Consider the following 14,059-nt stretch of genomic DNA (forward strand, 5'->3'; position numbering starts at 1 on the left):
CTTCTTTTTTCCTTGATTCTATCTGTGTTTTTTTGAGGGTGAGTAACATTTCAAATTTACCATCTTTTATGCTACATATAAGTCTAGTTTAATACAGCTTTTTGGTTTGAAATTTGAAGTTGCTAGCCTTCCATCCTCTCCTACAAAATTCAATGTTCTTTAAGTAATCAAAATTTTAGCAGTCCTCTTCTCATGCTTATAATGCTACTTAAAGCTGTTTCTTTGGGAAAACTCTACTGCAGGTCAGAAATTTATAAAGGTGGCAAAATCCCCACTCTCTCCACCACTAGCATTTCCATTCACGGTGAGTTCATCAGGGGTCACATTACTCTCTGATGATGGTATTGAAATGATAGGGCAGGAGATCGGCATGATCCGTTGTCAAGGTTTGTCAATGGACTGAGGCAATGCTATCAAAGGAAACAAGTTATGTTAAGATATTTTAATATAAATTATAAAAGATGAATATGAAAATTATTATATCTATTTTGAGATTAGTGCATTATACATCCTTCATACATAGGTTGCACTAATTTTAAAAAAATCTAATAATTTTAAGTCTGTCATTCGATAATTTATTTCCAAACATCTTGATAATTTTTTTTTTCTGTTATAAATGCATCAGGGGCCTGTTTGGTTGTCTATGAAGGGAGTGTAAAGTATTCCTAACACAGGAGTTTTGAAAATATTGGCGTTTGGTTTGATGAACTAAAACAATTGCAGTATAAAATTTTGATGCATTTGAAATTCACCATTTAGTTCATTTTTTGTGTATTTAAAATTTCTCCGATTTGGATGAGTTTCAAATACATTGAAATTCATTGCAATTGATGCCGGTTGCAGCCCACCGGTCACTGCCGACCACAATGACCATCGCCACCCTCCACCACTGAACCTCCACAGTCGACGCCCACTCACCGCAGACCACCCTGCTCTAGCCGCAAGCCGCCGATCGCTTGCTATTGCCACTCGCCATTGGCCATCTACCACCAACCACCACAGCCGCCATTCGCCCATCATTGGCCACCCGTCCTTGGCCACACCGCTACTAATGTCGTCCATCGACTACTATCTTTTTGTACTTTACCTTACATTCATTTTACTTCAAACTGCACAAAAAAAAATCAATATCGTGTATTTGTTTCATATTCATCCAACTTATTTTAAAATATATTTTTTTTAAATTACATTTTTTTCCCGGACAATCAAACAGCCCCTAAGTTTATAAACTTTGCTTTTTGTACTACAATATTTGTTTTTCATGTGCAGGTCACAGTATTCTTAATGTATAGCAGTGGGAAGTAAGCTTTGATGCCGAAATTGTAAGCTTTAGCTTTAGATGGAATTTTTTTTCCAAATCATACTGTCACAATTTTTTTACTGGAGTTGTTCACAATGTGGTCAATATTTAATTATAGTGCTTATTAAACTACTTACATTAAGTTTTTTTTGTTTGGGGCAGTTTTTTATTATTTTTTAAAGTAATTTTTTAGTATAAAAATTTTTTAAAGTAGAAATATTTGTACTAAAAAGTTATTTTAGAAATCAATAGAAAAATTGTCCCAAACGAAGCTTAAATAACATGAAATTAATTAATAAGCTTTTTTATAGGATTAATTTCTAATAAATCTACTATAAATTCTTTTTCTTTTTCACTCTTTTAATTATTTGTATTTTTTCATTCATAAGATAGAAACATCATTTAATTATTCTATTTAAAATATTTCAATATCTATCTTTTTTCAAATCTATCAAAGGAAAGTATTTTACTTGCGAGTATCAGTGTTGTTACATGTAATAATTTTTATAAATCATATTCTACATTTTTTATGCTTCACTCATTTATTTATAATTATAACTTTTATACAATATTAAATGAGATGTTCTTTGGTAATTGGAATAAGATAAATTTCATATTACAACCATACCAAAATGAAGGGTTTGCACATAAAATAGGAGCAATATATTGTTATATAATTTAGTTGGTTGAAATATAGTTTGGTCAATTTAATTTTCTGAACTGTATAATTAAAATTAATCTGCTTAGTTAATTTACAAATTGAATCATCCAAATCAATTAATTTATTACTTCAGAAGAATATGCATTATTATAGTCAGTTAAGCAAGTTGTAAGGATATATTTTTACATTAGTTTTTAATGCTAACAAATTTCAATATCAATATTGTTCATCTTAGCTACATGGTCTTCAAATATTTGAAAAAAAAATAAGCTTATTATGATCAATAAGTGCTTGTCTAAGAGGATTATAAGTAATGAAACAAAATGCTATACAAAAATTTTTAATGTATTTTTATAAATTTAAATGATATTTTTAGGATAATTTTCTTACTATTTTATAAAATAGCTTTTTAGTATAAAATTTTTAATTACAAAATTTAAGAAAATGAAGCTTAAGAAATTAAAAGAAAAAAAATTTTGGGAAGAGGGATTGCTTCAACTAACCTTAATTAGTCTAAAAGATAACTAAATTAGGTATTAAGATAAAAATTGCAATCTATACACAAGTTACCAAAAAGCATTCAAGTAAGTGGTTTTGTAGTTAAGGGTTACTTGTTGAGATAACTAATTAGATTTCTATAATATTTTATAACTTGCAAGAGCACATAGAATAAATTAGAAGCTATAAAATCAAAGCAAAGGAATTATGCACATGAATTTCAAGCAAACTTTCACTACTACAAACAACACTGTTCTAAAGGGCCAATATTGCTAGAAATTATGCACCACTTGATGTTCACTTTCACAATCTCCAACATTAATTGTGATACTAATTGATGAATTAAAGTTAAAATATATTATCTTACAACATAGAATTCTATGACTACTTATAAGACCAACATCAAAAAGAATATTAAGAATCATTAAATGAAAAAAGACATGATTTTCTCTCTCTTTGGACATGTACTTTCTCTTTACTATCCCCTTCGGGGGGTTGATGACTTCTCTCTTGCTTTGAATTTTGGTGAGTTATAAACAGGAGAAGTTCAAATATAACTCCCATCATATTATAACCTCTAAATATGATAAAGATTTTAAGATATGTTAATGATGTGGTTTGTCATGTCATCATGCATGAGTTTGACATAGCGTATCACTATGATCATCTTCTCCAAAATTTGGCTTCCTTTTATTGAGCCTTTTGGCCTAGCTGTAGGTCAGCGAAAGGAAGTAGGACTCCTTTCACTTCACATCTAGCATTGAAATCTTAAATAAATTCAAAATTTTCACTATCTAGTATGTAGCATATTTCTATGTATGCGAATAGAGCTAATTAGTATGCGTTATCACATATATTTCGGTCTCGTTATCAAATTTTCTTAAATTTAATTCTATTTCAAGCAGGAGTGTCAAAATTGGGTTCGGATTGGATTCGGGTAAAAACCAAATATAATCTGAGTCCAAAAGGGTTAACCCAAACCGGTTTTGTGAATGAGATATAAATTCAAACCCGGACCCGACCCGCTAACCTAAATCTCCATCTTCCCAACGCTGCAACGCGAGCAGACGAGCAGTTCAGACACTAGTGGCGGAGAGATCGACGCGGACGGGCTGGACTATGCAAGAGCGTGGACGCGAGCGGTGCGGACACAAGCGGGCAGTGCGAAGTGGGCTCCACTGCTCGAGCACAAGCGCAGTGCAGACACAAGTGGTGTGGATGGTGGATGCAAGCTCGTGGGCGAGGTGAGCCCTGCACGAGGTGCCGATGTGAGAGCGGTGCGAGCAGGTTTAGATGTACTGCCAATACATCACGCGCACGAGAATCAGGATCGCGTAGTAGGGATTTCAAGTTGATTTTGAGTTTCTGTGTCAACCCGAACTCGACCCGATTTTAAAAATATGTTTGAATTTTAAACATGAACCCGACCCATGTGACAAATGGGTTGACCCGAACCTGAAGTTTTCTAAATCGGGTTCAGTCAGATTTCGGGTCTGATCAAATTTTAATTAACACCCCTAATTTCAAGAAATAATAATATCTTTAGGATACAAACCTTGCTAATTATAATGCAATAATATAAAGGGACTTATATACCTAAACTACCAACTATAGTGTATGACTCTCTAAAAAAAAAAGAGTGCATGACTCTTTTGGTTTTCCTTCACGCTTGGAGGGGAAGCCAACCAGATCTCTTATTTACGTTGAAAACTATGTGGATTGCTTACTTTGGTTTGATTTCAATATATGTTTAGATTTTTTTTTATATATAATGAAAGCCCACGAGGAAATGTTTAGGTTTTCTGCTTAATTGTAATTAAACTACTATTGTTTAATTTAAATGCATAATTTATTATACTGAATATAAAAATATATGTTTTTTGAGTTTTTGCCACGTAATAAAAACTTACAAGATAATCTGATACTAATGAAAATAAAATATTTTGGACTAATAAATGCAAGATAATATAGTTTTCCTAATGAGACTCTTTATTTTAGATGTGGATCAGAGTATATGCATCTCTAGATCTTTATTGAGTTTGTAAGGGTGAAAAAAGTGGTTTAAGACTTCCTATAATTATACTATCTTCATAGGACCTAGAAAGTTTAGCATCGTATGTCTAGGTATGTCTATTTGTTTCAATATTCTTCCATCGAGGCTATAAATTACACTAGATATTAACTACATACATGATCATTGTATGCATTAAATGAAGAACTAGAGATATTAAAAACATCTATGAAATAATTTAAAGCACAAGAGTCTATATTAGTACTTGCTATGTGTTTATATCATTAGTTCAAAACTTAGAGATTTAGCCAAACATTAATAACTAAGGAAGCAAACTCATGTTTATTTCATTCATAAGAAAAAAGATATTGGAGAATGAATAAGATAGATGTCACATAGAAGGATCAATTGATATTCTTCACACTCCTTCTCACAATAGAACTGCTTACGTAATAAATTCTAAGATCTCACAAATGAAAGTATCTTGTACTTCCCTAATCTCCCTTAAACTTTACTCTAAGGAAAAACTAGAAGAAGACACTATAAAGTACAAGACTCAACTGAAATGATAGAACTCCTTAACAAAAGAGCTGAAAACTATTTGTATAAGTACAAAACAGATTCAGGTGCCGTGACGCTCAATAGATTAATGTTGCGGCATGGATAAATAAACTAGCGCCTCAATGTTGTTGGGATTGCTCCGCTGCAGCGCTAGGCAGACCTCGCACAGTTAATGATTATACCAGCACATCTTTTGGCTAAGTCGGCGTGACTTTTCGTTTCGACAACTGATTCGTCGTGGTGATAAACAAGTTGAGCACTACAGCGCTTGAATGTTAGATCCACCGCTGTGTTGTTCCGATGATATGCGCTCTGATACTCATTTTTTCAAGGCTCCAATGTTGTTGTGCTGATTTCTAGCGCAACGACGTTGTGAAGTGCTGCGACGCTGACCTTGGCTACGCTAGGGCGCCGACTTTTCCTGAAATTCCCAAGAGGTCGGCACCGTAATGTTAAAGTTAGGCATTGGGGTATTCTAAATGTCCATGATGCGGCGTTATGCATGTAGTCGCTATGGCACTGTTCAATACTTGTGAATTTTACCTTCTCTTAAACATTTACTGCATAAACACAACAAAAATATCATATTTTTATTGCTTTTAAATACAATAAACAGTACACAAATTATATTTAATAATTAATTAGGATCCTAGTAATTCACAGGCTAATCTAGTCTTAACTAATTATAGTTAGCTAAGGCCTAGCTACTCCAATTAAGCTAGAGGTTCACCTGAGTGTTGGTTGACATGGGCCCATGAGCAAGGGAGGGGGTAAATTGGGATAATTTAAAATTTTTCAAATAATTTTATATTTGAAAATTCAAGTCATGATATCATCATGGTACCCCATGATGCTATGAGAAAACAAAAATCATATCATTAAATAAGCCAATGTGCAGCATAATTAATGGACAAATAAATAATAACTTTTTAGTGGTTCATATTTTTCGGCATGAAGAAAAGGTGCAAACCATCAAACAAACATTGAAGGGAAAACACATGGCAAGCAAGAATTTTGATTTCATTATGACTTTAATGAGAGAAAATCCAACAAAAAATTCACAATGAGAGGTGGTGGCTAGTTTCTCAAGAAAATTAAGGTGTTTAGAGAGGGAGCTAATTAATTTTGTCAAGTATATTTAGGCCCTTTTATATCAATATCATGATCTAGTTATTATTGATATTGCTTTTAAAATTTAATTTGAAAAATTGACTATGAAACATGATGATTTACTGTGCTCTCAATCCTAGCGCCGCATCACTCACAATCTTTACATCATAGAGCTTCAATTCAAATAGAATTCAAACATTTCATTTTAAAATACATTTGATATTTTGTGTTATTACATCATCCATGACCACCAAGAAAGTAATTACAAACTTGAAATAAGTGATATGGTCACTCGAGCAAGTTGTTTCTATGAGATTTCAAGGCTAGCATCTTGAACTTGGGAAGATGAATATATGACAGAAAGAAATAATCAATTGAGTGGCCCTTTGAACTTTCCTTTCTAGTGAAGCTCCATTGTACTCTCCCTTAAACCAAATACTCAAATGTGGAATAACGAACAAAAGATATTAAGACAAAAAATATCAAGTCCTTTGTGGAAAGAAAAGGAGTTTGTGAGAAGCATTCTTTGAAGCATTGGATCATCTTCATTGAAGGATTCTTCATTTGCTAAAACAAGTTAGAAATTACAAGATTCTCTCATCTAAAGCATTGAGACATTCTCTTGATTATCATTATTGGTGGCTATTTTGTTGCTTATTTAGACCATCAACATAGCAAAAACATATGAAAGGATGTTGGTTTTAAATTTATTTCATTGAAATAAGCTAAACCCTACTAGAGATAACTTGGTCAATAAGACTAGAGAGAAAGGAGAAAAGGTAGGGTTGCCTCAATAATCCCTCAAGTGAATTATTACATAAGGAATGGATCAAACCTTTCTCTTATAACTTTTATTTGTTCCATTTTTATCTTGAATTATAAAAAAAAATCACATTTATTCAATCATTTAAATAACATAATGACTAAAACAATTGAATTGTTCATCAACCGATGGACCGAGCCACAAGATTGCAAGCAAACAAAAATAATGAGTAAAATATGATTAGTTGGTGGGTTTCTGTGGGCCTTAGGTAGCCAGGTTTATTAAATCATATGTTTATTAAGTTATTATTAGGTATTTTAATGAGTCATTATAATCTTAACAGTCAGTAAATATTTCCTTACTGTTAAAAAATATAAGAAAGCTATTCCAAATGAAGCTGAAAAAAAGCTTTAACTAATCTTGCTCTCTTGCTCAATGCCTAATACTTGAAGTTGTGAACATCATTGAATTGCCACTCTTCTCTTCTTACAATGTTAATTTGTAGAGTGTTAGGCAAACTCCAACTTGTCAAATTATCATAATCTTCTTCATTATATGTAATTTCTATATATTATTTAGATTTGCAACAAAACTAGAGAGAGAGAGAGGGAGAGAGCTATCAAATCAACATTTTGGCAACTATTTCAATACACTCAACAGCTGCAAACTAAACATTGTGGCTATTAACAACTGTAACAACATATATATCACATCAAAACAACTCAAACAAACACAAAACAGCCATTCTCACATCTCAAATGGTCATAGAAATAGCAATACAAGTTCAAGAACTCCTGCTAGGCAGTTGATTTTACTACCGTATTTCTGCTTCATATTTGAAAGTCCACTCTACTCCCATCGACTCTTGCAGTCTCCATCAGGCATTTCAGCAAGACTTCCTTCCTTTTTTCTTTTTATAACATGTACTGAAGCATTATGAAAAAGCATCCTTCAATAACATCATGAGACAGACGCTGCTGCGCTTTCTTTGTTATTGGAAAATGCTTCTGAGCTTGGAAACTCTGAAATTCTATAATCTGGCCTGTCAAACATTAGAGCTGCAATGGCTCTGTCTATCACATTGGTCTTCTGTTCATGGCTGCCTGATAGTTCTTGCCTGCAATCAATCAAATATTGCAATCCCCAAATTACTTAATGGACTCCAATAGAAATATTTCAATAATACAAAAGTGCTAGTATTTGTAACTAAATACGCAGGCATGTTACTGAAATTATACCGGGTCCAGTAATTAATATCTTCTTACTAACCAAACAAGCATGCAAGCGATTTCAAAGGAAAATGTTAATAGGAAATGGTTGCGTTTGTCTGAATTGCTTGTTTCTACATTTTATGTTAATGACAAAACAATTATATGGAGTCATTTTAATCCCCGTTTTAATGTATTTAATTTAGTACCTCGACTTCTCAAATATGATTTTGTTAGACATCAACATATTCTATTGGATTAGAAATTAGTACAAGCAAAGTGCGAGGAATGGACCAAAAACATGTCAAAACAATAGACAACCATGAAAGTTTATCAAAGAAGAAACAATGCTCCACAACAATTTGCATCGGCGACATAAAAATGGGTATACTTATTTGTGATAAACATTAGTTTAATTTCTCTTTCTTTTTGGTGAAGTTAGACCGGCTCTATCTATTATTATTTAAATAATACAAAGTAGATCATGTCCATTTTGTAAATTTGGTCTACCTAAGTATTATAAATAAACTCTCATTGTAAAATATATTTTATGGAATAGAATTTATGATTTCCTCTCTTTTTTTCTTATTTCTCTCTTTTCCCTTGGAATTCCCACCTACTCTAAAGGTGTCTCTCGTTCTTGGATGACACGAAGCATAACAGATTCATAATAATCTTTTTGTTGGATTATTTTGAATCAGATTTGAAAAATTAAGAGATTACTTGGAACTAGATTTGAAAAATCCAGGAACTAAATTGGACACTTAAGATAACATGTGTTTAAAATGATTCATCATAAATAGTCCATGAACCATTTAGATCTTTTTTTTTTTTACTATAATTTAGCTTGTAACTCTCGCATTGGATACGCTAATGCAAATCCCTACACTGATATAAAAACTTCAAAAAAGTTGGCAAAATTATATGATCCAAAAAGAACAGGCTTTCAAAAAAGCTTTTAGCAAATTAGTATTTGGTGCATCAATGATCAGTTCCTTTGAGTGCATTCTGTTTCAGTTTAAAAGGAAAATTGCAATGTCAAACACCACATTTCGAACATACTTTTATAGCATGATCTTAGAAATTGTAGTTGCCCGACCAAATTTATAATTAGCAAAACATAAAAGATAAAATATATAAATTTTAGAAGTGTTAGTATACTAATGATGTATTTTTAACTCAATCTATCATAATAGTTTTTCAGAAAATATAGGCACTGAGTTCCTGAAGACCAAAACAAAACTGTAGAAAGAGATATTTGCTTTCATACCTTGATGTTCCACGAGAAAATTCTGAATAAGAGGGCAAGTCCATGAAGCTTCCACTTTCACACAGATTGAAATTATGCTGTTCTTTCGAGCTCTTAGCAAGTCTATACAAGGCATCTCGAATGCAGATTCTTGTTTCTATGTTTAGCTTTAAATAGTAAAATAATAAGTCAGCACACATTCTGACATAAACAAAAATATATAACAAATTTTTCAAGTTGAGTGCAGGTTTACCTGCAACATCACATTTTCAAGTTCCTTTAGTACTGTTGCCTCCATGCACATTGGTTCATCTGCGGCGCTTGTTATGAAACTCTCAGGCGTTGGAATTGGATCAATAATGTGGTGGGATTCGAAATTAGGATCCTGAAAGTGAAATTGCATGAGTTAAATACTGTTAGCTTTAATTAAAACCTTATCTACAAGAACGAAATCCTTAGCCCAAATAAGTTAAATGCTGTTAAAGATAACCTATTTCATGAGCAGCAACATTATCAAATCTTTTTACTTATATAAAAAACTTGACTTTTTAAAGAATATTTCAACTATTTTGCTAAGTTCTTCAAAAACTTTAAACCTTCAACATTCTATGAACTTCCATGATTTTGACCTGGTTTTCCTAATACATTTGAGTTGCACCCAATGCTGATATAGAAGTAAACAATTGGAAGCCAATATTCGATACAACATTTATGGATTAATGATGAGTAATTAGTTTTAGTGAACTGTGGTAGAAATCCAATAACATGCCGACAAATAGGACAAGGCAATACACATTTTTCCTTTAGTATCTTTCAACAAATACCACCCAAGAATGTGACACACATTATGAAGGACATGTCTATGTTTCCACCTTCCAAACGACTGAAAATAAAATCAAAACTTCTTAAATTTTGTTTTATATCTGCAAGTAACCAAATGGATTCAAAGAATGTTGTTTTCACACACTAAATGAGTGAAAATCTTATATACCTGCAACCAAATCACCAAATAATAGTAACTGACAAACCATTTCATAAGCAACAATAGAATCAATTTCTTTTATGATACAAACTTAGCTTTTTAAAGAACATTTCCCAATCAATTAATTTATGCGTTTTGCAATTTTAAAAGGAGCTTTGATGCGTCACAAGAAAGTGGCATTCATGGAAGACAAGAATGGAAGGCGATGGTATCACTAAATGGATGGTATCCTCCACAAATTTATTAACATTATAATAGTATTAGAATTATTAGATTTATAATTTCATCGCATTATGTTTGCAAGTTTGTATTATTATTTTTGCAATATTGTGTTTTAATATTTATAAAGAGAGATGTAGTAGTGATATAATGTAATTCATAAAAAGGTTGTGTAGTAGTGCTGTATTTTATTATCAATGCAAAGAGGCAATGCAAGCTTAATTTTAATAAAAAGCCAAAGTCATCTACCTTTAGATTATTCATTCCTGGGAAGACCATTGAAGGTGAAGAGTCAAGCTAACTCAAGTACAAATCATTTATTCTACCATAAGAAGTTCAAAGGTCAAATAAAGATGCATGAATGGAAGCAAAAGGGTAAAAATACATGAAAGAAAGTTCAAGATTCAATATGCATGAATAGAAGTTCAAGAGTCAAGCTACATAATGGAAGTTTAAGATTCAATCAAGAAGATTCCATGAAGAATTATGAAGTGTCTTTTTAAGTTTTCGAGCAAGAGTGTAGACTTATAGAATTCAACCATGACATCCTCATTGGCCAATCCTCCCTAATGTTATATATTTTGATTTCTTCATGTAATCAATGTAGAGACACAGAGAGAGAATAGTTCCCGTTCATTAGTATGTGGCCAATTTAATCCTGAGAGATGATCAATTTTGTATAGTCGATAGACTAAATTGAAAAAAATATTATTCTTTAAAATTAAATGCGACGTGTGAATAGTCAAAGGACTATTTTCGACTACATATATACCCCCCCCCACACACACACGCATGCTAACAACATATAATATCATATTATGATGAATTTAGATCAATTTGAAAAGTAACCTCCTTCCACAATTGACTTGGTGGCTATTTCGTTGAGATCAACTTGGAGGCTCTCCTCTCCCTCTTTGGTGAAGTAGCATTTATCTACTATTATATTAATATTTTATTTATTTATTTTGTTGCTTTCCTTTCATTTACATCCCCTCTTGTGTTATAGAGTTACACCATTTAATCCCAACAAACTTGAGAAGGAATTCCCTTCATTTGTGAGCCCTATCCAAATAATCTAGAACCTATCCATTTATTTTTCCACCATTTTTACACACATCATTACTCCCACCTAACAAAACACCAACTCCGTATTCCCACCATTTCACCACATCATCAACTCACCATAGTCAAATCCTAACTCCATCCTAGGCCTCACAAATCATCCCCATAAGCTTCTTAGTCTCAAACAAAACCCAACTACCCAAACACCATTGGCACCTCTCAACCCCTATTGCAAGGAAACCTTCCTAAGCCTCCTTTAGGCCAACCGTCTCCAATAGTTTCCTTATAACACCAATATATCATTAAAAGTACCCTTCTCAATATTTCCACTTCAAAGCCACCCCTCTTTCTCTATCAAGTTTCAAACTTTATCCAGAGGAGATATCTAGTCCAAAGAAAATCAGAAGACTAAGACAAGAAGTATGCTACTCAGAATGACAAGAGAGGATTGTCCATGGAGAGCACATAAGACTTGAGCAAAATTTTACAGAAAACAGGCTGACCAATTTAACTTATATAAAAATGCATTATTTACCACAGCACTATCCACAAGATAATGAATTTATCTAACATCTATCCAAAGGATGTGATGTTTTACAATTTAATGCCACCATGCAAGTTACTAGTATACGCATAACCAAAGTTAATAGAATCAGTTATAGGTAGAAAGCCATATTCTACCTCAATTAAATCATCTTCTTCTCTTGACACATCATTCATAAGAGTATCTGAATCTTCAAGCATTGAGATTCTCCAATTCCATGGGGAATGTGTGGAATCTGGGATATGTATCGATTCATATGGATTCTCCAAATGCATTAGATCCTGCACTGGGTAAGAATCCCTGCAAAAAATAATGAATAAAAGATATTAAAAATCCCGATTCGATGCAATTAGTATCAGCAGCTGAGAATAATTCCTCAAAACTAAATAACTCCTACAGGTATTATAACAAATTTCATAAGGACTCCAGAAGTTTATGCTTGTACAAGAAAATGTCATCCATGTTCTGCATGCTAGTCTGAATCTCAAAATCTGGTAAATCATTGAACAATTCATCAGAAGTTCTCATTCTGCAGTCGAGCAAAAAACCTTCACGAGGACTAGAACAGCTTGATCCTTCACCCAGATAATCTCGAGGGACCTTGCTTTCTTTCAGAGGTGGCACTCTCGTATCAGCGTTAAAATTTGCCAGAATTTCCTTCTCAGATGTGCAACTGTAATTCCCCGGCAATCCATCATCCTCAAATCCCCTAACTCGCCACTGAAACCAGCCTTCTGTTAATGGCGGTATAACCTCAAACCCATCTTGTCCAGTAGGAACCATGAAATCATTACTTTCAACATGACGCCACTCCATATTGCTGATTCTGAAAAGGCACAATAATTTCTCATTTATTTTTTTCATACATATAGCACATAAAAGGCTTTTTACAAATTTAGATTCATCAATTTTCATTTACATCAATCAAACTTATCAATATTTAGCTAAAACCAAGCCGAGGCAGAGAAAAAAAAAAGAAGTAAATATCACAATATTGCCCTGGTTATTTAAATCGGAATCCATTAAACCAGCGAAAGAACAAAACCTAATTTCTGTCAAATTTATATATAAAAAAAAATCTAACGAAAACCCCTTTTTGTTTCAGAGGAAGAGAAATTTAACATATAAAACTTATAACGCAAGCTCCAATCCCTAGAACCAATTCCTAAACCCTAAAAAAAAAACGCAACCCACTGCAATAATTACGTTATAACTTTAGCTAATTGGAAGAACGGAAAGAGCGTCAAGAACAAAATAGACCTTGGAAATCGCATCAACAGGCATGAACCCTACTTTCCTCCAACTAACACAAGCAAAAATCACACCAGACTCGCTGCCCATCAGTGATTCACCAAAAAAAAAAAATACAGCTAGTTTCAGAAGAGAAGAAAAAAATCCCATCTTTGAGGACATAAATCAAAGAAAAACAAGCAAATCAACAAAAAATATCAACTTGTTCAACAACCAATACATGAAACGAATAGGAAACTACAAACCTCAACCCGATTTCCAATCAGAAGCCCTTTCCTTGGCACTTTTCTTCTCCTTCCCACTCTCTAGGGTTTGCTGGATGGTAGAATTGGAATGAAGGAGAAGTTCTTCTTCCCAACTGTAACTCACATGACCGCCTTATATGTTTTTACCATGGAGTTCAAGTAGTGGCTGAGAAAGCTTTCGATCAAAATCCGAGATCTCATTGGTTCAAACGTGTCTTTGGCTTTATTTTTCGATGGGAGTTTGTGGCTATTGTTGTTCCAAGAGAGCACCAAAACAAGCTATCCAAAGTGATGGTGTCAAGATCCTATCCAACAATAAGATTATTTTTTTTATTAAGTTTCTCAGATCAGTGCCGTCTATTGTTTTTTGGGCTGTTAGATCAACACCCTAAAAT

General features: G+C 33.0%; 1 protein-coding gene and 1 long non-coding RNA gene across 2 annotated transcripts; one reads left to right on the forward strand and one right to left on the reverse strand.

The window, feature by feature from the left end:
- Positions 1-251: 251 nt before the first annotated feature.
- On the forward strand, positions 252-1,432 carry LOC114581135. The gene is made up of 2 exons (XR_003702965.1): positions 252-386; positions 1,270-1,432. It is a non-coding gene; the product is annotated as an uncharacterized LOC114581135 (long non-coding RNA).
- A 6,089-nt stretch (positions 1,433-7,521) lies between these two features.
- On the reverse strand, positions 7,522-13,822 carry LOC110114152. The gene is made up of 6 exons (XM_020846932.2): positions 13,665-13,822; positions 12,614-12,994; positions 12,306-12,468; positions 9,615-9,746; positions 9,383-9,528; positions 7,522-8,021 (listed from the first exon to the last, which is right to left on the reverse strand). The coding sequence occupies exons 2-6, from the start codon at positions 12,982-12,984 to the stop codon at positions 7,865-7,867; spliced, it is 969 nt and encodes a 322-aa protein (XP_020702591.1). The 5' UTR covers positions 12,985-12,994; positions 13,665-13,822; the 3' UTR covers positions 7,522-7,864.
- Positions 13,823-14,059: the final 237 nt, after the last annotated feature.

Source organism: Dendrobium catenatum, unplaced genomic scaffold (genome assembly GCF_001605985.2).
Source record: "Dendrobium catenatum unplaced genomic scaffold, ASM160598v2 fragScaff_scaffold_1557, whole genome shotgun sequence".
Taxonomy (NCBI): domain Eukaryota; kingdom Viridiplantae; phylum Streptophyta; class Magnoliopsida; order Asparagales; family Orchidaceae; genus Dendrobium; species Dendrobium catenatum.